Source organism: Passer montanus, unplaced genomic scaffold (genome assembly GCF_014805655.1).
Source record: "Passer montanus isolate IOZ18808 unplaced genomic scaffold, ASM1480565v1 scaffold31, whole genome shotgun sequence".
NCBI classification, from domain to species: domain Eukaryota; kingdom Metazoa; phylum Chordata; class Aves; order Passeriformes; family Passeridae; genus Passer; species Passer montanus.
In genome coordinates this window covers 9,160,146-9,187,002 of record NW_024367819.1, presented here as the reverse complement: position 1 = coordinate 9,187,002, position 26,857 = coordinate 9,160,146, and the positions used below count along the sequence as shown (strand labels likewise).

General features: G+C 36.4%; 1 protein-coding gene across 5 annotated transcripts in view; it reads right to left on the bottom strand.

Annotated features, from left to right (window-relative positions):
- The window catches only part of SEMA5A (semaphorin 5A), a 315,764-nt gene that overhangs the window by 142,512 nt on the left and 146,395 nt on the right, over positions 1 to 26,857 (bottom strand). For all 5 annotated transcript variants that reach the window (XM_039714857.1, XM_039714858.1, XM_039714856.1 and 2 more), the window contains one exon: positions 3,153 to 3,215. In XM_039714857.1, the coding sequence (XP_039570791.1) occupies positions 3,153 to 3,215 (63 nt within the window). The remainder of the gene's footprint in view (positions 1 to 3,152; positions 3,216 to 26,857) is intronic.

Here is a 26,857-nt window from a genome sequence, read left to right as displayed (position 1 = left end):
TTATTGAAGGTTCAGATACTAACACATCCAGCCATTTGATTCTTAAATAAGCAAGAGATGAGACTTCATTTCAATTAGCATTATTATTTTTAACCTCTCATTGGTTTGGCATTTTCAACAAGTGAATTTATACTTTTTCTTTCTAACATTTCCTACCACAAATGTCAGTATGAATAGGCAAATTTACTCTCTTAATCTTGTCTGGTGTTTTAGATTTCTACATGCTAATGCAAGCTGGCCACAAGGACATAATTTTGCATGGCTCACTCTTGGAGCCACTAGCTATTTTAGGCAAAAGCTTAAATTGGTAGATAAATGTCTGAAGTCTGAGTAACAAACATCAGCCTTCAAAAGTCAAGTGTGCATTACACTGTCAAATGTGACAGATGTCCCTATATATTTTCCCCTTCAGCTCTTTTCCCTCCTTGGCTTCTAAAGCATAAACCTCAGAACAACTGATAACAGCCACAGGCAAAAATTCCGTGCAGCTTCTTTCTTAAGAACAAAAAAAGAGTCCTGTATCAGTGACCATTATCTCAAAACGACTTGAGTTGCTTCAGAGTTCAAAGCTCCATCAGTTAAAGTGACTTTCAAGCAATGAGTTCAGGTTTTGCCACCTGAACTTATTGCCCTCGTGCTGCTCTGTGGTCAGCAGAGCTTCCAGAGAAATCAGGATCTGAATGAATAACCTACCCACAGCCATCCCTGCAATCCTCATCTCTCCTTTGCCACAGTCTAGGCTGCCCTTAACATTTTGACTCCAGTCTTTCCTGTGTCTTCCTACAGTTACATGTGTCTGCCCAGCAATCTGAATTCACCTGAGACATTTTACAGAAATGCAACCCCCAGCAACTCTGCAATATAGGCTGCATCTATTGATACAACAGGCAAGCAATCAAGTTTTTCTGACAAGATTAACTGGAATTGTGTTTGCAGAGATTTTCTATGAAGAGGGACAACGCAGGACTGGAATGAATTCCTCCTTATCTGACAACTCCCATATTTTCCAAGGGAAGGCTCCGTATGCATCTCCTTCTACAGAGAGTATAGTGACCTCGCTTTAGTCATGGAAATAAGGCAATAAAAGACAAACATAATTTTGATTTCCTTTCTCTGGTCATAAATTTATCTTTAATTTTAACCTTGACCACATCAGTGAAATCAGAAGAGTCATGACAAGTTCAAAAAGACAGTTGTAGTTCCAGCTGGGTAGTACTGATACTTCAGGCAGTATCACTGCATTCTCCAGCAACTCCCATATGAAGCTTTCAGGTCACAAAGTTTGCACACTCAAAAAAACCCAAACCAAACCAAACCACAACAAAAACAAACAAACAAACAAAACAAATGGTAAAAATAAGAAAATAACAAGAGAAGTATTTACTCCCAGGATTTCTTTTGAATGTAATGAAGCATAACGACTAAACCCTCTTCTAGATTGTGAATGAGGAACACGGCTATGGGTACAAATGAAATCTTTAGACAAATAATAATAATACCAAGAAACAATCACAGTGGTCATTATTTGAATCACATATATACCATTTTACACCAACAGCTTAACTTCCAATCATCATCTCTTCAAAAGGGTGTGATGAGCATAAATGAAACTCTGCATGAATGAAAAACTACACTAAGGCCCATTTTTAAACGTGTATCACCAGTTTTGTGTATTTCTCCTAACAAAATTATTTAGTAGCAACAGATGCTTTACACCGTTGAATCAAATGTGTGGTACCAGTGTTGTCAACATATTATTCCAAAGTACACTGCTATAGCCTCACATTTATAACTACTTCCATCCATCATGTTAAATCACAGTCACTGCACTACGATTTTCAGTCAAGTTGAATGCTATTCTCACAGCCTTAAACTTGGAAAATCACTGTAAAACAAAGCCATATATGTTTAGTTACATATAGCATTCCTACCAGAATAGCTCCTACTGCATATGCCCCTTGATCAATGCATTGTGACATTCTCTATTGATGCTTGAGCATATTCCCTTACTTCCAAGTGCTGTCATATGAAAGCTAAGGATAGAGGCTTGAGTGATATATTACATATTGAAGCATAAATTTTCTAGGGAAAAATAACAACCTAGAAAATTAAACATTTCCTTAAAATAGGAGGTTCCAAAAGTCCTTTCTTTTCTATACCTCACAATGTAACATGGCCCTGCTTCAGAAGCGAGGCCACTCTTCCTCATTTATCTCAAAAGCACAATCATATACTGCAATTTTAGTTTCCAGCACTTCGCAAAAAAGGAGCTGGAAATTCGCTGTTTAATGGGAGAAATTTAAAAGTCAGTGATTAGCTAACTATGCAGAAGAGATTCCTCCTCTAGCAGGTGATGGAGCTGTTGGAATATGTTTTTGAAGCTTGGCATTTTTTGAGTTTTGCACAACAATAATGTATACAACACACTCTGCTGAATAAAAGTGTGCTCTTTTGCACTTATCACTCTTGATATGTTCTCTCTTCATGTTATAGTTGAATTAACTTTAATCACTAAACAGTATAAAAATTAAAAACATACATTGCATGCAATTCTAATTGCTTTTATAATTAATTTGATAACTACCTTCAGGTTGGCACAGCCAAAGGTTCAATCTTAGAATTACATTTTCCTGTACTGAATAATAGATATTGCAGGTAGCCAAATAAAGAACTGGTTTTAAGTATAAAGATAGATCAAGTTCAATGTCTAAGAAGTTAGTGCATTTAATATTATTTTCCTCACAGTACCAGTAGCTGGGAAATAAAAAAAGTTAATAAAATTGCATCTTAAACACTGAGAATTTTACAAAGTAATTACACAGTTATTCAGGATTTACAGCACATAAAATGAAGTGAGAATACAGTTCACTACATATGACATGCATATGCTTAACCTTGGTGTCAAAACAGTAAATTGTTGAAAGCTAAAGTTCATGGCCATTTCAGACAGGATTCATGCGACTCTATCTCTCACCCCATGCTCCCTATGTTCTTTTTCATTTCTTTGCTTACACATCAGTGGAAGACTCCTCCTATGTCTCTCCTCAGAAAGGGACACAGCAAAAATGCATAAGGTAGGGATTTATACACTGAATTACATCTGCTATTAACATAGTATTTTTTTTTAAGCAGAACAGCTGTCTCATGCTTACCTTTGATTTGCCTTTACTGTAACAGGCTCTTTTAGTAGCTTCGTCACATTGCCACTCCACTGCCTGCAATCAAAAGGAATTTGTTAGAAATGCAGGTAACCCAGAAATGTAAGCCTCTGAGCTCTCTAAGCCCACGTTTGTGTTATGTGCTTCAGAGATAGTGATGATTAGCTGTGGATGATCCTATCTATAATAATATATCTATAATAAATGCCTCTTAATAGTTTTCTCCCTAGAAATGTAGTTTTGCTGTTGAAGGTTTTACATTATTTTAATCCAAAAGGAAGCTGGCCAACATCATGATTCACTATACCAGTCACTACAGCAGAAACAACCACAGTTACATTGAATACTATTTAGCCTTTTCCTGCTCTTTTTGTGAGTTTTATGAGGGTAAGCAGATGGAGGAACACACAGAAAGGCTGAGCCTCTTTCTCCAACAGAACTGGGCTATATCACCACAGCATCTGAGGTCAACTCTGCTGAGAAATCTTGCTCAATGGGAAAGTGTGCCTTACTGCACTTTTTGAAGTATTTATCTCACGCATCAAGTGGAGACTTTAGTCTCTAAAGGTATGACTGCAGCACTAATCAGAAGCACTGAAACATCCATTCAGAGAATGAAGCAATGGGCAGAGACATACAAGACAACAGTGAAACAGTGCACTGCAAAGCAGAAGCAATTTATCCTCATTTTTTGAGCTGTCTCACTGCTTCAACAGATGGACTGTAATGCCAATTCTGCATTACTACCATTTCACAGTATGAGTTAATTCCAGTTATTTCCATATCTAACATTTAGCAGCTATGACTTACAAACTTTGCTGCTCAGTGGAGCAGCTGCTCAGGTTGCATGCTTGGTGTTAATGTGCCAATACATGTACATATTTGAATGCTTGTATATGCCTGTGTAGTCAAAGTGCATTTTAAATTAGGCTGCATTCTTTCACCTCAACTGTGCACATCCATATGTTCCTTAGATAAAAATGCCACAAAGCACATTTTATCAGAAGAATTGAGATTTCTGAAGCAACCACTGCTGCCTAATTACTGAAACCACAGCCTTTTCATTTTTATTTACAAGGAAATAATGAAAGATCATTTATCCAGACTTAATATAGAAAATGTTTTTTACCTGTCTTTTAATGGAGACTGTATTAATAGCAAGCAGACTCTCTAATTAATAATAGGGTGAAAGCCTGTTTAAATTAGAGGGAAAATGCCTTCAGAGTATTTGTGTTTCAACAAGCCCAAGAATGAGCATTTTTCACTTCAAGAAAAAAAACAAACCTACTTGTGAAAACTAATGTAATTACTTCTCTTCCTCCATCATAAACATCGCTATTTACAGCATTTGCTTTTGCAATGCTAAATGAGTATGGTATGCAGGGGAATATATTGAAAACTTCTGGAAGAATCCACTTGTGAATGACCCTAGAATTTATAACAAACTGTATCTAGCAGCAAGAAAGAAATCTCATACTCAGTTAGATAAAAAAGCAGCAATGACCTAACTCTTTTGACTTGGTAATGCAAAAAGCAATTCACATCCGTAACAGAGATCATAGGATGACCAACTGAATTCCTGACCAATCCATTAGGACACACTGAACCTCCATGTTAATGGCACTAGATACAAGTGCTGAATATATTGTCTCAAAACAACACAAAATTTTCAAAAGCCTGGAGAACCACAAGAGTTAGTTACCAGAAGAAGGTCAGAGTAGAATGAGAGTGAAGTATGGGTACTTAAAAGGAAGGTTTGAAGGAAAGTTCTTGCCAAAACTGAACTGAGAAAAACATGTCAGGCACAAACAGAAGGAAATAGAATGCATTAAATACAAAATGTTTATCAATAAATCAATTTTCAGTGACAAAATACCCAGCTTTCAATTGGCTAGAAGTCCACAGTAAAAGTAATTTAAAGGAGAAGGATGTGAAATATTAAAATATTATGTAATATTTCTGGACATCATAGTTAACAGCACATACAGGAACCGAAACAGCAGAAACTGCTACAACTAGATATAAATATGTTTGCTTGCAAGTTAACCAAATGGCCAACTCTCTGGGAAAGCTCTATTCATGAAAACATCTGCTAAAAAGGAATAATACTATGTGCACAATAAATAAATGCAGACACACTGGTGACAAAGCTAAGTCCCATCTTTGAATCAAAGGGTTCTCATAGTCCTATTGCCCTTGGTTCCACTGCTAGAAGAGATAATAATAGAGGAGGCTGCAAATGAAATATAGAACAAAGGCATCTGAAGAGAGCTGAATAGTTCAAGCTGTTGTACTTTGGTCCCTAAAGCTCCCACACAGTTCAGTAATGCAGGCAAACATTTCTATATAGAACTTGCTTTCTTTTTACCTTCAAATATTCAGGAAATTCCAGGGAATGTCCCATAAAATGGAAATTTAGATATTCAATACAGTATAAAACTTCCATACAGGAGGAAGACAGGTAGAAAACTCTTTGAGAGAAACGTCATTTCAATGTGGGAAAAAAACACGAGAAAAATGTGTCCTGAATCTTCAGCACACAAAGACAAAACAAAATGTCCCAACAGAATAATAACAATGTGGGTTTTGGCATTAGAAGATTAAGACTCGAAAATTGTCATTGTGAAAGACCAGATGGACACATAAGGATTGCATTACTCTAAAAAGCAAGTGCAAACCCATGTTTACATATATTACTGTTATCCACTGCTTCCCTTAAATTGACATATTTTCCTCCTTAATACTGATTGAGGACTTTTCCATTAAGTTCCGATGGAGTGCAGATATGACATGCAAACCATGTTTGATATTTAATTCACTATGAAGATCTATACAGCTAAGGTTTATCCTATTAGGATTTTTTTTTTTCTATTTTTTTTTTAATGAGAACCTTCAATTTTCACATTCAAATTACAACTTGCAGCATTCAGTGTGCTGGTTTTAATTAATGTTCTAATTCTACTTAAGCTGGCAACAAAGTTCATTGAACCAAATTACAGACACTCAGGTTTGTTCTCTCTGGGGAAAGTATAAACAGGGATTTGAAAGTCAGTGTCAGAGAAAATAAGGACAGGTCATACACAGCTACTACTACACATCTCTACAAAGAATAGGTTAAGAAGGAGGGTTTAAGGCAGCACACCAGTCTGTTTCTGATAGCAAGCTGACAATATTTACAATGACACGGCTTTTATAAATCCTATGATCAATATGGTCTTTCAAGCACCTCTATAAATTCAATGACTTAGCGTGCTCCTAATTTCCCAATCTCCTTCATAAATACATTATCTTATACACAAATAAACCTTAATTATGTAATGCAGTGAGATTTTTAATGCTGTCAAAGCCAATGTGAGCAACTCTAAGGACTGCACTTGAAAGATACAACTTGAACTTAACACAGTGTACTTGGATGAGGTTGTCACAGTTCATTTTGAACACATATTGTTTTCTTAGGGTAAAAAAATTAATGAAGCACAAAGTCCTACACAGATTTGACATAAAATCAGACTGAACAAAATCAAGGCTTTGGTGCACACCCTAAGCTTGAACTCAAGTTTCAAACTGATGGCAGACAGCTTTCTGAAAAGCCTCAGTTGCAAATGACTGTCTAAGTGTTTTAAACATTGATGTTTGTAAAGAATTCAAAACTTGAGATGAAACCTGTCTTGGCATTTTCAAGGGGCAGTAGGAGGAGAGAAATTCCAGCCAGTGAAGAAAGAAAATTCCAACTGGAGAATATGTAATGAAATTATTATTTTCAAAATGAAGAAAAATGTGCATTCAACAGCCATGTATGTTAAGTTAAAAATTACATTCTTTAAATTAATTATATTCTTTGGAATAACAGATATATTTTAGTAACTTCTCTGGATGAACAGCAAGAGTCTTGCTTAGAAGTTAAACTATTGTAAATTCAGCAAGTTAAACTAAATAATTGCAAAGAAATTAACTCCAACAAAAACTGAAAGACGATCTCTAATTTAAACTGATTTATCCAAATACCTTTGAAGAATATTAAAAGAGGAACAAGGAAAGTGTGGGAGCAGTAAATAAAGTTCATAGAAGTAACTGTCAAGGGAGTCTCTTACATGCCCAACATGCAGCAACAAAGGAAGTCCCCAGGCAACACATCTGGAGGTCCCTTCCGACCTAAATTATCACATAATTTTCCAGAAAAATACAAAATATAACAGGAAAAAAAATCAGAGCCCTACGTACTTAACTTTAATGTGGCCCCTTTCTATAATTCTAACTTTAATTAGTAAACATGGACAGGAAATTTGAGATTTGAACACAGTCAATAAAGGACTGGCCAATTAGAACAATTTAAGTGAGAGATGCATTAGTTTTATGGACAGGGCAACAAAAAAAAGTGTGGCTTTCACCTACAGTGAAATCTGCACACACAACTCAGTACAATCCGACCTCCTGGGAGAATTGTGTTCCTGTAACTACACAGATGTTCAACACATATACAGGTAGACAGCTATGCATTCATATATATATTTGTATATGAACTTGGAAATGTAGAAACAGAATGTACTATTACATTTCATAGAGAAAGAAGTTAATTAGTCAAGAACCAAGAAATGAACAGAACACTATTCCAGACAGATGGTCCAGCACTTCTTAGGCAGATGGCTCTGCTAATTAGATACTGGCAAAAATAACATTAAAGGAGATGGTTTAATTACACAATGCCAAAAACTAACAAGTACATGATATTTCCTTTGTTTTTTTTTTCTTTTTTCACTATCTGCTTGCTTTCATCTCTTGTATCATGTATTTAAACAATACTCTGGGGACATGGGGTATAATGGCAACAACCATAATAATATATGTCAACAAATGTGAGCAATATCGCCTCACTGTTCACATCAAGTCCAGCAATGGAATGGCTTCAAAATGTTTTGACTTGTTTGGCAAGGGTGTCCTACAGCCTGCCTAATTAGCTCTGGATGCTGGATTCCAAAAGCTGAATTTAAAGAGGCCATAAAGAAAGCGTCAGGATCATAAACCCAAAGAAAGAATGTAGCCACAGAGCAGCACACCAGCAAGACATTAGCAGCAAATTAGCAGCCACAGAGTTAGTGGTGGTTTTGATGGTTACCAGAAGTTTAAAGGCATGCTTTGGTATAATGACATCCTTGCTTCCAGCAAATATTCAAAGCCACTTAGGGAAGATTTATACCTGTCTCTACTTCACAGGCACCATTTTCCTTGCTTTCCACAAGTCATGACCCCTCATCCTTGCAGCCATTACTTGTGGAGTTGCCTATCTTGCCGATAGGCTTCTGACCAATATCTTTGGAAACTATCATTCTCTAAATTAAAAACAAGACTAAATCATTAAAAAGGGGCTTCCTTTTAATATAGCTTCCCCTTCTGGTTCACAAGAAAAGAGGAAAAGCTGGTTTCTGAGGATTTAAGGCATCCTGGTCAGGCTTTCACATTAAGTGATAGGCCAGCAGCTCATACAAGAAGTTCAGCACCATATGGACAACTTTACTAATTGGCTACAGTCACTGGATTATTTTGCCTCCAAGTTTTTTTTGCCACATATAACAGCCAATTTTCCTGGGAATAACATCATGTGTGTTTTCATTTGTTCAGAATCAGCTTTTACTGTTCAGCTACAGTTAAAAAATTACAATTTATTATAAAGTAAGCATTGCAATACGTATGGAAATAAACATAAAATCATGCTTGAATTTTCCAGGCTTTGGAATTCAGTTAGAACTAAGATCCCCTGATAGATATATAACTCTGTACTTAAACCAAGTAATATCTAAAGCTTTATATGGCTTCAAGGAGCTGATGTCAACTTAATTTTATTCCAAATATACTAGCCTGAAGTATATAAAAAGTGAGAATACCCTGCCAATTCATGAAGCAGCCAAAATTTTAATCATCATCACTGATTATGCAAATAAACAGTTGCTGAAAAATTTCAGAGCTAATATGACAAAAGAAAAAAATTAACCATATTAGAGAAGAATTCAGAGTTACAAAGACTTTTATGAACCCTCAGTGTTGGGCCATTCCATTGACTTGAATGACCCAGGACTCTGCCCAAGACTGAACTATCACAAATGCCAGCGACCCATCCACCTGTGCATTCCCCTCTTTGTCTTCTGCAAGGATTTCTAGATGTCACAAAATATCCACTCACTTCACACTTAACAGACACAGTTTTAGAGAGGAAAATGAAGTTCCAAACCTACAAGCTAGCAACTCAAAACTTGAATATGTTTGGAACGAGGATTTTCAATCCTGCTCCCAGAGAGTTATTAAAAAAACCAAAACTGTTGCACTGTGACTTTCAAAGTTTTTATTGTTCCAATCTGGCATTTTGAGGCTTTTACAGTTTTTATGGACATTTAAAAATTGAATGCAGGATTGTGCTGAAGGGGTAAAACAACAGAATGTTCTTGCACTACCAAACTTGGCAGCCATTCAGCAGGTAAGAATGAGATTTCACAACACATCTTTAATGCACATTCTGAAATTATACTACATGTAGTAAATTTAATGTTTTGAATAAATTACATATGAATCCTTTAAGATTTAACATCTGTGTTACCACATTGAGTTTTGATGTGTTTCCTGGTGGGTTTTTTTTTTGCAAATAAGATTGATTTTAGTAGGCTCCAAGACATTTTGAAAGCAACATCTTGATTTATGTTACTTTTTTTACTAATAGTGTTTTAGGTCTTGATATGTCAGGATTCTCTTTATCCCAATGAAATTAAAGGAATTTCAATACAATTTTATACTTCTCAAGCCCCTAAGGTTAACAACAAAGTAAGTGGTGAGAAGAGTCCTCTGGTACTGGAGTGCCGTAAAATGGTGGTTTGGACCTTGAGCACAGGCAAGCAGAAGTTGTTAAATTTTTTTTTCCTGTACACCTGCTCATTGCTAATAAGTTACATGGAAATTTAAAGGAAGAAATAGCACTGGAATGTGGGCAATCCTGCCCAATGCTGACTTGCTGATCAAGAGAGCCATGCTGATGCAGGGTGCCCAGCAGTCATTACCCCTCAACTTGCAGTCACCGGCAGCCAAGGAAGCCATGGCATTTCAGAGTGCTTTGTGCAAATCAAAAACCCTCCTGAAATAATTTCTGAAAGACACAGCAAACATACTATATCCTTCCCCTGGGATTTCAAAGATAGCTGCACTACAGCTTCCAGGTATGAGCAGAAAAAACCTCAGATGAACCTGAGAGATACACTGGAAAATAAAATTTATTAACACCTTCTAAGTCATACTAACTACAAAAAAAATGTATTTCTGTACACTTTAAGATAATTTTGTAAATAATGTCACATTAGACAGAGAAAAACAACTTCATCACAATTTCCACTTGTCGTTTTTACTTGTTTACTTAAATAGCTTTGTCATTAGACTTTAGGGATGACAGGCTTGATTCTGTCAACAGTAATACCCATCTACAGTTTTAGAGAAAATACTATACTTTACAACAACTGTTATCTACAATAATAAAAATATTTTTTAAAGTTAACTTAAAAATGGTATCTCAAAAGACAGCAAAGAGACAAAATCTGTTGAAGGAACTTCAAAATAAGCGGTTTTTCCATTAAATATGTAAAAAAATTAGATAAGATTTTAGATAGATGAAAGCACAGAGAAAGTAGAATGCCATTGATAGAAGAAATGCAAGAACCACCAACTCATGTAGCTTGTCCCGTGAAAAGCTAGTGAAAAAAAAAATGCATGTTTCAACAGCAAAGAGACACAAATTCTACATCCTTCTGGTTAAGATAATTGCCCAGAAATGTGATAGGGAAAATCAAGATTAAGTTTTATTTTTCCAATTCAAAGATAATACATAAATATATAAGACATCTAGGAAGTGGACTGGGCAAAATTGAACACAGTAAAAAAAAAAACAAACCAATAAAAATTTCCAAAGAGTTGGCAACACAGTTGATGACAGCACAATTGACATTTCACCAAGGGAAAGATGGAATAAGGAAATTTCAATTTTTGTTATGTTTACTTTAAAATAATTTGCTTTAATTTGAAAAATGCTAAAATAACATGAAAAACAAAATAGCTAGAATAGGGAGAAGAATAAAAAGTAGAGAGGCACATAAGTGAGTGTCATCAAGATATAGACAATATCATGAGCTGTGCAGTTGGACAAAAGAACCCCAGCAGGCTGAGAAAAATTCTCATTAGACATAAAATGCAAAAGATGCTTATTAAAATCAGAAATCTTGAACCTATAGCTAATAGGAAAATCGTTGGAGTGTAACTGCACTGCTAAATTATACAGAAATCAAGGGTGAGAGAGACAAACAGAAGCCTCAGGACTAAGGAGGATATCTGCTCAGAATATGAAAATGTCTTCACGAGAACATTGTGTACTCCAACGGCAGTGGAAGGAGCAGTGGGAACCAGGGGGCCCAGAATCCAACTCTAAATCACAATTTCATCTTGAAGATGTGAGATAACAGTGAAGCTATGAAAAAGCCTGAATCTCAGTGCCCCTCTCTCTTGTTTTGAGAGAAGTGAATAGTCTGGAACAATGTCAATGGCACACAGAACTTTGCACCTCTAGGTTATATGTTGAACATCATTCAAGTTATTAATTAGTGGAGTTCAGTGACATCTAGCAACCTTGTAGCAGTAACATTAAATGGGTGGCTGATTTCCATCCAATTTTTAAAAGACAAACATTCAAATCCAAATTGGCCATTTTCGCATAGACAATGGAACAGCTGCTTAAAGGGAAACCTACCCCTGTTACATATAAAGGTGTTTACCACATTCAGCATTGACAAGGAATCTTAGGAAAGCAGTCACTAAAACAATCACCATACATTAGTAATTCATCTGCAACTTTTCCCTCCTATTTCCCTCCCTGCCCACCTTGCAGACTTGTAGGAAACTACACAACTTTTAGATTCAGATCCTTTCAAGTGTTGAGAAAAGTATCTAGCCTAAATTTCAGTGACACACAGAACTTGTAGTAAATATCTCACGCAGGGAGGCCGACCAAAAAATTTATTTCTGAAACAGCTGCTTAATATTCTTCTACTCCTGTAGCCTCTTTTCCATATTTCTTGATTTAGAAACTCTTTGATTGCTGCATTAGAAGAACAATATTGTACTTTGGTATTTTTCTTCCTATGTCACTGAAAGCTCAGTGAAAGTAACTATAAAAACATGATAAATAAAACTCATTCAACAGAATGCCCAGTGCAACTGGTAATAAGGTACTTCTATGCAGCCTTGGGGCTCTTATTTCTTTTTGCAGATATCATCAGCTTTCCCCTTTCAAATTACACCTTATTAACAACTGGTCCCCTGATGAGTATGTTATAGCTCTTATCTCTTTAACAGTCGTTTATATTGGAAGCTAGTTTATAATTATAAACAGAAAGTTACGAAATATATTACTAGGAATTATTTCTTAAAAATTCTCCTCTGCTTTTTCTGCTGAAAATCTTTTCAAGTACAGTGCAACAAATCCCAGATCTTTTACTAGAGCAAAGCACTCCAAAATCAAAGCAAGTTTTGTCTAAGAAGAACAGAAGAAATGTGAGAAATTGTAAACATTCTTAATATCCAGTACAGAAAAGAGAGAGCCACACAGTAGTTTAGAATAGGAAACCCCTTTAGCATATCTCTGAAATAATGAAGAACTTAAGAATTAGATGCAAGTCCACTCATTTTAGCTTTTACTGTGAATTGCGAAATGGGTTTGAAACTCAGATCAGGCTGTTCTGAGAGCACATCTACAAAACTGCAAAGAAAAAAACCCTGAATTTTCTATTTTAAGTGCAAGGCATATAAAAATGAATATATCTCAGTATTCTCAGCGGGGGGGTGGAAATAAAGGGCAATCCTTATTTCTGCTACAAAAACCCAAGCAAAACCAACTGACCAAAAAAAGCCAACAACCAAAGTAAAAAGTGAAACAAAATAATTTAAAAACCAAAACAAATGCCCCTCCCAAACAACAACAAAAAAACCCCAACACAACAACAACCCACAAACAAAACAAAACAAAACAAACCAGCTCCAAACCAAAACAACAAAAACCTGGCTTACTCTGTATGGCAAGTAAAACCTGAGCAGGGACATCCTTTTGGCCTGGATGTTAACTGTGACTTCAGAACCTACATAGCCCTTTCCTCAAGTGCAATAGAAATTTCACATCAGCAACATAAAACTAAGATTAAGACTGGATAAAAACAATGCATTCCTTCCTACCCTGTTCCTAGAAATAGCACAATTTTTAGCTACATTAATCCAGACTATCAGTATTCTGTGTTAAATGTGGTGCTTTGAATTTAGTTATGTTTAATATTAATCTGTCAGTTTCTGGAAAAAGCAGAGAGAAGACAGGACAGAAATTGGAATGTGTGTACATTTAGAAAGCATGCCAGAATGTAGGCAGCTTGGCTGGCTGCCAGATGCCCACCCAGCTTCTTTCTCATGAATTCATTTTATTGACAATTAAGAATAGAGTCCGATGGTCAGAAACAGACACAGCTAAAACACTTTCCACCACAACTACGACCAGCTTTTCACAGGAACAAATTCATCCCTTCAATCTGGACTCTGCCTCCTCCTCACCAGCAGCACAGGGATTTAGGGAATGGGGAGCCATAACCTGTCACTCTGCCCTCCCCACTATTTTTCCTACTACATACGATATTCATAGCTAAAGACTCTTTTTCTTTTAAGCCAAAATGATTTCAAAAGTTGCTGTTCTGTTAGAAAACACTTCCCATTAATCCCACAAAATCTATACTACAGTGAGATGTGGCAAATAAATTTCATTGTGAGTTGTGTGCAAGCCAGGACCAGCCACTCCACTGAGAAACAGAAGAAACAAAACACCCTAATTTGACTGTCATATCATTCCAAATTTGAATTATTATATGGTTTTGTACATTACAGAAATGCATTACATACATGTATATATACATTTACGTCATTTTAAATTTAATTATTATATATATGTTTGCCTATTTTTGCTTACATTTTGCACTTTTTTGGTAATAGTTTGCACGCTGCTATCTTCAAACCACCTAAAATCTAATGTGAATATCTTCATTTACAATGCTCTCCATTTATCAGAAATCAGTTTGAGGGGGAAAAAATGTTCTTACAGACACTTTAGCACTCAAAAGCATTAATTCTGATGGACACTTTATCCCTTCTTTTGGTTTTAATCACTTCTCCAAAAATATATGCCTGTTCCTATTCTTACACAACAGATTGGATCAGAGTGAAAATAAGAATATCCATTAACACACATCATATTTTTATGACTAATCAATACACCTCAATAAAATAATCTGCTTCTTACTCTTCTTAGTACTTTCCAACTTTCTGAAACCTCCTCCATTCAGACTGAAATTTTCCTCTGCTAGAGATGGGAATATGAGCAAAATAAGGGGTTTTTTTATATTGAGAGTACAGAAAACCAAAATTTTTTAATTGTTTTATTCCCAAAAAATTTCTGTTCCTTAATTCCACACACACAGTCACAAGGTGATTGGGGTGAAAATAAGATAACATTGTAAGCAGCTTTTTGAGAAATTGCATTCTGTGCACAACTGGAAAAACTTCTGATTTTACAAAGTTATTAGATAGAGTAGTGCAACAGAATAAAAATTTTGAATGTACGTGAGCTGGATCTTGTATTTTTTTGCTCATTTTTCTGGGACAATTAAATGACATCTCAATAATTTTGTAGGGGTGGCTGATGTCCTCAGGCAAGAAAACTCAATTGTTCAAAATAAATTCTGCGCATTAAAAAAAAATGCCTTTAGCAAGAATATTAAACATTCCCTAAAAGATGAACTGCTAGAACTAGTAACTGCAGTAACAGTAAAACTGTTATAGCACTAGCAATATTGAAGCACATGAGTCAATGATACAAGAAAAAAGGTGTACCACAAAATGAGATGCTGCATGCCTCATTGTAGAGCAGCAACTGCCCCCCTTACAGTTGAAACTAAACACAGCTCCATTAACAGAATATGAAAGCACCTAAACTAAAAGTAATGCAAAATAAGAGCTATCATACCAGTATAGAAAAAAAGGAAGAGTGAGAGGAAGACATATGGCTTTCTTTGTTAGTTTTCATCTTCTCTTACTCCACTGCCACAAACACATTGGCAACAAAGTGCTGCATTGGATTAATGGCAGTTGGGAATTAATGTTTTACTCATACACTAAGTTCCTTCCTTCTACACATACCCGTGAACTCCTCTATAGCAGAACTAACTCGCCAAATCTGTTAGTTAAATTAGCACATTTTACCTAGCCAGCCCATATCCCCACAAAGGCTTCCTAATATTCACAAGAAGAACTTCTAATTTACAATAATCCTAGCATAAAAAACCACAAACTTGTCTCAATAAATGGAGTAATGCGTTTGCAATAAATGTTTTTAATCTCAGTCTAAATACAAAATCATGTTTGATGTGCTAGCTAAGCACAACAGTTATTTTATTAAAGTTATTTTCTAACACATATTATTTTTCTAGTAGAGATGTAGCTTGTCATGTCTCACTGTCAAAAGGATGCCAATTTTCCAAATGTGATAAGCCAAGCAGGAATCTCAATCATTTGGCTCTTGTTCTTGGTTTAATGAAGAGAGATTGGTATCTTAAGAATCCTGGGGCAGGAGGAGGGTGGTTAATGCAGATGTGATGCAAGGCAGAGAACAAATAACAATTCTGGTTTGGTAACAGCCTGAACACACTTAAAATGCATGCTTGGAAATCCCTCCCACTGTTGCCACCACAATAACATCTTTTATCAAAGTTTTGTTTATTTTAGGAGGGCAGTTCTCCACAAATGCTAATCTGATTCAATTCCAAACTGCAACATGCACTTGTATAAATCAAAACAACACAGAGCAAACCAAAAATGTCAACAGGTTGGCTTCTTTCTGCACACAAGAGGCAAATGTATTTTGCTGCACAGGGAGTACAGAGGAAATTTCTTTTGTATCTTAGCAAAAGAAGTTAACACATTTTTTAATTTATTTTCTCACATTTCAGGTTTCACGTGTGGTCCTCAATCCAAACGCCACAGGTGGAAGAAGAGTGGATGAAGAGAGGGCTAATATTAGTGGCAGTCAGAGTAAATATGCTATATTTGTGCAAAGTATCTCATTACCACACATGAGTATGTGCCCTAGTAAGCAGACAGAACATGCATCCTTTGGTCTTTCCTGAGAAAATTACATGCTGCAATTGGGTTCACTCTAAACAGCTACAAAGGGACAGGGAGAGCACTAAACTGTTGAAGAACTAAATAAAGATATATAAGAATGTGTTGAGATGACCTCCAGGAACACTCCAGTACAGTGCTATGCCCAAGAAATATCATCCAGTGATATCATAGCAGGTGAGTGAGGAGGAGAGGAAAATTATCTAATGTTGGGTTCTCTCCACTTACACTAATGTGTATGGGAGCAAAGATGCCAACAAGATGAAGTTAGGTAGAGATCTGATCATCATGTGTTTAACAAAAGAAGCTGAGACATGTTTAGAGGGATCCATAGTCCATGTTATTATGCATCATCTTCTAAGTTAATTATTGAAGGAAAATAAGGATAGAAGCAGAAAGATAAAATGGAAAACCTCTCTCCGTGGTCTGCCAGGAAGAGACTTGGGTACATAGATGGGCATTCTCTCCAGAGCAAAAGGTAGCTTCCCCAAAAATATATTGTAAGGGGGGCGATGAGGCCATGTAGTACAGTAGGAATGGCAGACTTCTGCTACCCTCATAAAATCTGGACAGCCATAAAACTATAGCCTGGCAGCAAGAGTAAATTTTTAGACACAAATCAAGGCTTTTATGATGCAACTTAACATAAGGCTGAAGAGTGAAAAGCAGCTATTAACTTTCTTCTGAGTAGCATGTAGGAATACCACTGTAAGAGGAACCGATACGTACTTGGATACTACAGCATGTTTGCTTCATGAAAGGGAACTTCAGGATGAAGCAGTATGATACAAAAGAGCTAGGTCAGGCAGGTGAGAGTTAATTTTTTTTGCTGGCACATTTAAGGAGACCTAGCTGGAGACACATAAACACTACCTTGCAATAAGGAAAAAAAAACCAAAAAAAACAACAAACCTGAGGCAAAGGGCAACTTGGAACAGATTAACAACAGGACAGAAATAGTTAACAAAAGGAAGTAGCATCTTTCTAAAACCTAAAGCAGTGCTGAAATAAAGAAAACAAAGCACTGAAGAATAATTTTAAAAAGTCATAAATATTATGAGTAAGTCCTTCAAACACATTAAAAGCAGAAATCTTGACAGTACAAAGAAGCAATAAAAGATCAAAGAAGTGATTAAGATAAACCACACCAAAAACATCTCCATATTTCTCCCCCTGCCCAAGTTCAGCATGGCAGAGCTCAAGGAAGTTCCATCCCAGTATATGCAGGATTGCTGATGAAAAACTCTCATCTTAAACCACAGTGTGGTTACAAGAGGTTATAGAATACAGATGAAATGAAAAGCAACACATTTTCAGTATGGTTAGTTGTTCAAGACTATTAAAACTAATTCAGGGATGAAAGTGCTGAAGTATTAAACAGTGTATGACCTTCAACTTACAACTGCTTTGGTAACTGAGGTCAGGAAATCAGCAAATTAATACTAAAATTATTAAAATTATTTCTAAAATGGGCTCCAGGAAGATCCAAGAAACCATCAGCACTGATGTCTGTATCAAGCAAATTATCAAAAAAAATGTATCATAAATAATAAAGAGGGAACAAAGATGCAAAGCCTGGTGTGTAAATTTAACCACCCTGACTGCTGGGTGTAAACTGTCCAGAGCAATATCTCTGAGCCTACTGGCAAAGCCTGGGGAAGCAAAGAATTACTAAATGTAGAGGAAGATCAGAGTCAGGAGACATCAACACTGAATATAACTAAACTAACTGTAGAAGTCCATATGACCAGATCAGCATCTTAGTGCACTGGAGGAGTGAACTGAAGATACTGCAAAATCATTCTCTAGCAAATTTGCAACAACCAGCATGGATCAGACAAGGAAAAATCACCTCTTACCAACAAGATTGCCTTCTTTGAGAAGCAGTGTCAAAATAAAGCAAACAAAGCACCGAAGAATAATTTAAAATGATGTGAGTGGTGCTTGCCATTTTACCTTACCTTTAGCAATATCTTTGCCAGTGTTTCCTGTAGTATCCTCAGAGCCCAGCTACTGAGATACTGACTGGATTAACAGTTGATAACAAAAGTGCAAAACTGTCTGAATCACGAGGCTTAAAGGGTTGCATTCAGTAGCACAGAATCCAACTGGTCACCAGTGATCAGCCAGCTGAGGACTGATATTTGGGCCAATACCATTTAATGGCTTTCTTAATAACCCAGGCAATAGGACACAGTACCCTGTCAGCAGCTACATAAATTACAGAATAGTCAGAGAATATGAGAGATCAAAATTCTGGAGAGCCCAAAATGCTCTGTTTTTTCAGAGGCACCTCAACAGACCAGGGAAATACGCTGACAAAGCCATATTAAGCACAATAAAGGCCAAGTCCTGCATCTAGAATGAAATAAAATCCTAAAATATAAAAAACAGATATGGATATGGACAAAGTATGATCAAAGGATACCCAGAAGTTACATTCTGGTTGGATTTGCAATATGTATTGAACAAGTTCTCTTACCAAAGGACATTTAAGAACTTCTTCAAGAAAATCAGGGCACGAGAAAAGGTTCTTCAATGGATAAAGAGGGTAAAAAGTTAGTGGGTAGGTCAATTTTCAAGGGGGACGATGTGAGTAGTTGAGATACACAGTAATCTACAGCAGAACTCATAAATGCTGAACATATCCTTAGGTGATGCAGAAAAGGGAATGAACAGTTATGTGACAATACTGGCTGAAGTCATCAAGTTATCGAGATAAGCAAACAACTGACTTCATGGAGTTCTAAGAAACCCTTATAAATTTAAATGGCTAGTTTTCTATATCTAATTTAATTTGCAGTTTTAATGAAATACCAGGAAAAAAATACCTTAAATAGGTAAATTACTTATTTTCATGTAATAATTGATGAGCTCTGAACTGAACAGTAATATTCAAAAATAAGATCTTGAGTTACAATACTAAAAGAAAATTAAGAATAAATTATAAGGAGTACAAAACACTAGAGAACATCCTTGCACCATGGAACAAATCCATTTACCCCCTTGTTTTGAACACTTTTTTGCATTTCAGTCTAACCCATAATTTCAAATTTGAAAGTAAAACTAGGAAAGATGCATAGAAAGGGGACAAAAGACTTCCAGCTTTTTGTGTTTTCTTTACAGAGTAGGATTAAATAGACTGATTCCTTAGGCTAGGAAAAAAGGCATCTGAGGAGAGAGATAATAGAACAGTTATACAATTATGAGAAAGGTGCACAGAGAATATTGTTCACTGATTTTAAACAGTGAATTTAAAATGTATTCACTGTTCTTTGAATTATAAAGAATATTTAAGGATTTAAACCCCAGAAGTTCTTTATTCCCATGATGAGCTCCAGAACTCTCTTCCATAAAACAACAAAGATACAAAAAATGAGTTAAATGTCACAGGGTGAAATTGGTATGAAAATATCCCTCAGGGAAGTGAGGTCTTGATTAAAACTGCCCTGCTGGCAATACATTATTCTATTTTGTGCTATAAAACCTAATCAAACAGAGAAAATTGCTTAATTATTATTAAAGTTTCTGTCACTAAATGGTGTGATTTTGTTCCTGTGGTTACCCCACTTTGCAAATCCTCTGTGACAGCTTAAGAGCTGACTGGATAAAAACCCACCCAGGACCCTACCTTCACCTCAGGAAGCTCCTGGATTCCAATGGCTGAGAAAATTTTCAAAGGAACTACCATTACAAGTTTAGGTTTTTCACAGGCACCTGCTGCAGGCTGCAGACAAGACAGTACAGCAGGTATGGTCTGACCCAGTATTGATACAATCTTCTAATTGTAACTCCAAATAGAGGGACTTCACCCACTATTTATCCTAATTTACTAAAAATTAGCAATAAATGTTCATCAAAATTATATATTTTGATGCACTTTAAAATGAATTTATGCAAAAATGAAAGGAAAATCAAGCATCATTTATAATTAATATCACTAAAGTTATTCCATAGCAAGGGAAATTATAGAAAATGCTTATAAAATATGGACAAAGTCTGGGTTTTTTTCAAAGTAAAATAATAAAATCAAAAATCAAAATCCTGCTTTAAACCTAAACTCCACCCAAAATGCATTTTGTTTTTATGATAACATCCACACTGCCTTTTCTTCACTCATGTTATTTATTTCACACTGAAATCACTTTTCCAGTAACTTATGTCCTGTTCTGTTCTAGGCAGGTTGCAAGTCAACATTCTCAATCTTGTTACCTGAATCTGAGTATGTGTTTCTACTTATGTTACCCCCACTTCTGAATATTTCTTGCTACAGAAATTTCCCTTGTGCAAGATTTTTGCATGTTCTGCACATATTCTTTTCCAAATTGCTTTTCCTGATTCAAAGCAGAGGGAAGAACGTCTAAATATTGTTCTGTGTCCTGTCTGATAAATGAAAGCCCTGTTTTCCTGTTGCCTGGCTACGCTCTGTGTCCATGATGGTGCCAGTGCAACAAACACATTCTTGCTATCAACATTGGCCTTTTTTAGTTTGCCACTCCTGCTAGGAGAAGTCAGGGAAATGTAATACACATCCACTGCTGACATTTAGATCTGGTTGGAACAGACTGTTTGCAGCCCAGGGAGAAGAAAGGCCAAGGGAGAGATACGCTGGATGCTGCCCCAAAGGACAAAAGAAAAGATAGGAGTGAAAGAAGAGATAAGACTTTCCCATGGGTCTCGGGGGACAGAGATTCATGAAGCCTGGTCTTACAAGCAAAACCTGAGGTAAAGGCAGCACTGAGTGCCCTGGCCTTTTCCATGTCATTTTTTACCAGTTCCATGTGCCCATTCAGCAGTGGGACCACGTTTGCCCCAGTCTCTATTTTGCTGTCGAGGTGCTTGTAGAATCCTTTGTTGCTCTTACCATCCCTTCCCAGATGTAACTGAAGGTCAATATTGGCTCTCCTAAGTCAATCCCTGAATGATCAGACAACTACTCCACACTTCTTCTGGGTCACAAGTCCCATCTTTCATCTTTTTTAGAATTCATTTTTATGTCTTTTGAGTTCTGTCAGGAGCAGCTTGCTCCTTTCGTGGTCTTCCATGCACATCCATTTATACTTGCCATTTTCAGTTGATTCATCATAACAATCCAGGTACACTACCTTTGGGGATTAACCCAGGACAGGGGTAATTTTCACTACAGCTGGGAAGGGACATGGAAGTTATTTTATACCTCATCAGTCATAATCAAGGGCAGGGGAAAGGGCTCACTTCCATGGAGAAGGGAGTCCTCATGGTCAAGAAAATATAGTGAAGGGAGCTGTCTGGTATTGTCCATTTTTGGGGGGTTTATTTATGTGAGTCAGATATTTTTTTATACCCTCTGTCATTACTATTGTTGCTGTTACAATATGGTTTCTTATCGCATTGCTGTTTCCAGTAAAATGTCATTTCAACCTGTGATTTTTGCTTTTGTACCTCCAATTCTCAACTTCATCCTGCCACAGTGGGAAGGGGGAGGAGAAAACTGGGAAGCAAGAGCGGCACATGGTTTAGGGAGTCTTGGTGGGGGCACCGAATTGGGAAATACCATTCCTAAACCATGACATTGGCAGGGAAGAAAAAAAAAAAGGTATTTCAAATTAGTAATGAAGGCTTTGGGTTTCAGTATTCACTTTCTGGTGCTCAAGTATCATGGCACTCCAGTGACTGCAGTAAAGTGCCATCCACCTGCCTCCACTTCCATAGCACCAGTCCAGGAATCACATTGCTCTGTTGTTTCTGTTTAAGCCTTTGCTGTGCCTTGTCCTCATCCCAGCCAATAAACAGGTTCATTGCCTCAAGGAACTAGCTATGGACCTGTCAAACAAAAGCATAATTCTACCTGTAGCAGGGACTTTATTTGAGTGAAATTGATCCCAAAATAAGAAATTTTAATTTCTCAAAAGGAAATTACCATCCTATATTTTGAAGCACCCTCCAAATAAAAAAGGAAAGGATTTGTTTCTGAGGTACATTTTGAAAACCAAAATGTAAATTATTCTAGAAGGAAAAAATCAAAATACTTTCTTCAAGAAATTTTAAAATATGCTGAGATTTTATGAAATAATCCCAGATTCTCTTCCACTGCTTACTACAGCTCACTTAAATACAGAATTCACCTTTTTGTCCTCATCGAAATTCTCATCTAGCCTAAAAAATTATCAGGCTGTAGTCTCCAGCTAGTTTTAAACCTTCCTATAATTGTCCTTCAATGATTTCTCCCAGTCTTCTAATAGTCTCCTCCCTACCCTGAAGGTCCTGTGACCATCATGTTTAAGAAAACGCCACAATTTTCAGAAAGCTTCTTTTTATCAATACAGAATGTATGCCCAAGTGTTTGCCCATGACAAAACAAGCGAAAAACCAGAGAAGAGCAAGTAACAGAAGTCACAGACCTATTCCAGACTAAAAATAAAGGGGATGATTACTGGAAAGTGTCCCTTATCAATCTCCAGTAAAGCAGGGAATTATTTATCCTTTTCATGGCTAAGCCCCAGAACGGAAACCTTTCTGAAAATATTGAAGATCTGCTAGTCTAAAGCCAGACAGACAATTGGGAAACTACAGACAGCTCAGAGTCAGCAAGTACCATCAAGCAAGAAAGGAGACATATAGATTAAGAGATCCCACAGGAATACAGATAATTCACAACTGGAAATTAGCTGGAGAAAAAGAAACAAACAAATAATTACAGAGAAAAACTGAGGTTACAATTAGAATTGACTAATGAATAAATTTCTTTTTACTGTTTTAAGCCTTTACTCTGCCTTGTAGGTTTAGGAATAGGATTAAACAAGCATTTCATTTTCCTGTTTCTGAATAGATTCACCCATCTCGTTAGTCTTTGATTCCCAATAAAGTTTACATAATACCAAAAAAAGGTAGGATTTCTCATTTTCCAAAGAGAAAACACCAGTGTTTGGTCACCAGGATGCCAGGAAGAAATGCTGCAATTGTCACCAAGGGAAAGCTGAGGGAGAAAGACTCTGAAGGAGACTGAAAGAGATATTAATCACAATTTTGTCCTGTGCTTATTAGACTGGTTGGAACAAGCCTACTGGATTTATAACATAGGCATGTCTTTCCCATTTTCTTCCTTTAACAACATTACCACAAATCACATTGTGTGGCATTGTTAGTAGTGTCAGTGTAAAATAGGACAACAAGATTACCTAAAATTGGACAAATAACTACTTGCTGAAGTAAGTATCAAAAATCCCAAAGCATGGCTAAGTATCTCAGCTGGAGAAACTACACTTGATTAGTTTTTCCCATATGAATGAGCATATGTAAATAAAAAATCCTATCGCTCTTATTCTGCTCATCAGTAGCTCTGCACATCTGATACAGTGATGCATTATTGAAATGCTCTGAGTCTCATATGAGTACTGTTTTATACTGCAATAGTTTCAGGTTTCCAGCTGAGATGCTCAAGAAGCATTGGCAATTCTGAAATATAGTCAAGTTATTAAAATTTAGTCACAAACTATGTAACATGGCATTTCCATTGTTAAATTTTTATTTATTTTCTTTTTAATTTTTTTATGTTGGCTTTTAGCCTCAGCCAAGTTACTATTTGCTTTCCAATAGAGATCTTGTAATACTGAAAGCCAGGATGCAGATTTAAAAAGAGAAATATGCGGCTGTGATCAAGCCAATGTTTCTCAAAAGATCACTCTGGACTAATTTATTACTGGACAAAAATCTGTCAGAGAGATCCTTGAAATGAAACTAGTAGGGCTTAAATGAGGTTAGTGGCAGTCAGAGCTCCACTCAAACTTCTAGGCACAGGAGGAAGACACAGACAGTTTCAAGTTCTGCCAATAAAAATGACAGAGGACTAGCTGAAACTGGGTTCTTTTTGGGTATAAAACTATTTTCCTAGGTGTCTAGCCAGCCTCGTGCTAGGTGTTCAACATAAAATATTGAGGCATGGTGTAACTTCAGACATAAAACAGCACCTTATCTGATGGCTAACATATGAAAATACAATTTGAACAGCCTGAAAGACACTGCTTCAACATTGCAGCATGGGGAGCAGATGGGCATCAATCCAAAAAAATGCAGGAGGCCAGGTGGAAATTATAGGCCTATTTTAAAAATAGCGTGATACAGTGTAAAATAAATGTAAATAAGTGTAAATGAAGTGACTTTCCTAATTTATTTTTCTTTAGCACATTCAAAACCACTATTTGATCCCCCCACAGTTGTGTATTTATAAAACCTCTCACTATCAATAGCACAATAGTTCATTAATATAATTGGTGCATGGTATTTTGACAATCTCCAAGTTCATGCAATTCCACAGAATACAACTCACATGATGAATGCAAACCTCAAGTTTTAATGCTGAAATTTTCAAGGGTAGTTTACCAACTTCAGTCTGAATGAAGATGTAGAGAGAACAGATTTATAAATTTGGAGCATAGATTTTCAATTGAAGTAACTGTGTTTGAAAAGAAACTAGCTATTTTAATAACATTTTTCACTCCAGCTGCATTCAGTGACATAGATTAGACAAAATGGCAGAGGCAAAAATGCCTTCAAGGAGATAAGATTTAAGAGGAAAAATGATAGTATGGGTTTAGAGTCACAGTAAAGAAAAAACCAATGCTATTTTATTCTCCCCAGGGCTCTAAACTGTCATAGCCTTTGGCATTTCAGGCTGTGCTGGGATCTCTAGTAACAGCACTGTAAAAGAGCAGCTGAAAGGCATAGGAGTTCTGCCATACTGCTTCTTTCCAAGATGTCCCCATCCCTACTAGTAGCAGCTCAGAAATTCAGATTCTCATAATAAATTTAATTTTAAACGAGTAAGTTTTCTTAAGAGGCTTTAGATTTTTCTGAGTTTTTTGTTTAATTGATTTTCTTTACCAGCATGTGCATTTTACCTACTACTTAAAAATAAATCACAGCTCTTCTCTTTTCTTTTTTTTTCTTCAATAAATAGAAACAAACAGATTTTAGTTTTTTACCTTTTTTACCTTTACTTTTTCACCTTCACTTTTTTTACCTTTTAGGGAGATAAGTCAAAATAAATGGTTTCATTTGTTCTGGCTTAAGAGGCTGAGTTTATTCCTAGTAATAAGGTGTAAATTGAAAGGTAGGTTCCCTTCTCTACTCCCACTTCTGCCCTTCAGTGCTCCCCTTAAGCCCAAAATGTTCTTGCTTTATTCACAAATTCCTGACTTCTCTTCTGCGCCATCACATCTGCATGGTACTACAGCAGCCTGCTTACATCACTTAAAATGGCCTAAAAACATTCACTTATTAATTTGTAGACCAGAAAGGTAAGAGTGATGAGTGGGAGAGGAAGGCAATGCTCAGCCACAAAAGGAGTATATGTAGGAATGCTGACATGCCCAATTAAACCAGATCATGTTGCCAATATGAGCGTCTTGGCCCCTTGGGGATCTGTCAGAGCAACACTACTATCACTCTCAACACAATGAGGAGTTTTATTTCCTAATTCTTCAGAAAATATTTGGTGATCTTTTAAAGCAAGTTCCAAGGCCTGAGGAAAATATGAGGCTCAGGCACTCAAAATTAAGAAAATAATGTTTGGATGGATGCAGCATCAACAAAACAGAAAAGTACTCAGCATTTGGAGCACTACTTGTTCACTAGCGAACAACAGATTTAGGATTTTGTCTATGAATCTGAAAATGTCAAATGATAAGTCAAAGGAATCCAACGTAAGGCTGTTTTTTGTATGCCATTCTGGCAGCAGAATATCCAGACTTCTTGATCCTGCAGCAATAAAGCCTCTTTTGACACAAATGTGAATTTTGCCCAAGTCAGGATTACATGCTCAAACCTTCAGTATATCATGAAAGACTGAAGTTTGTGAAAAAGTTCAGTACACTTTTTTATCCTCAAGTTAACCTTTCATACATTGCAAGTTTTTTGAGTGAACAGTGGAAAGGAGAGAAGGCAGTGGCATGTGGCAGCTCCTGAAAGGCTATCCAGCTGTTGAATAAAAAGTCTAACATTTGAGCACTATCATCACCATTCCTCTAATCTTCGCCATGCACACTGTCAGGATATTATAGTTTTCAGATAGGAGAACAGAGAAATTGTCTCTGGACTACAATATCTAGGGAGCCATAAATTCCCCATGTATTGAAGTTAAAAAGGTATATGGGACATCACATTTTTGATTCAAACCTTCAGAATTTAAACTTGAAACCAAGCTGCCTGAACACTGTATCATAAAGACCTTGTTATGAGAGGTGCAGCTGATAATTCAGCTTGATGTAACTGTATGCCACCATTCCATTAAATAAATGGTCTAGAACCTGAGCAGGAAGGTTTCATTAGCAACCTTGAAGCAATAATGGGTGCCCCTCTACAGCCTTCTTGCACACAAGGGAAGATGAACAAGTGAGAAGGACAGACCTACAGCAAAAACACTAACAAATAAATCTACAGATTTCTATGGCAAGTTTGCTCCTATCAGTATACACTGCAGGGCACTCGCACTA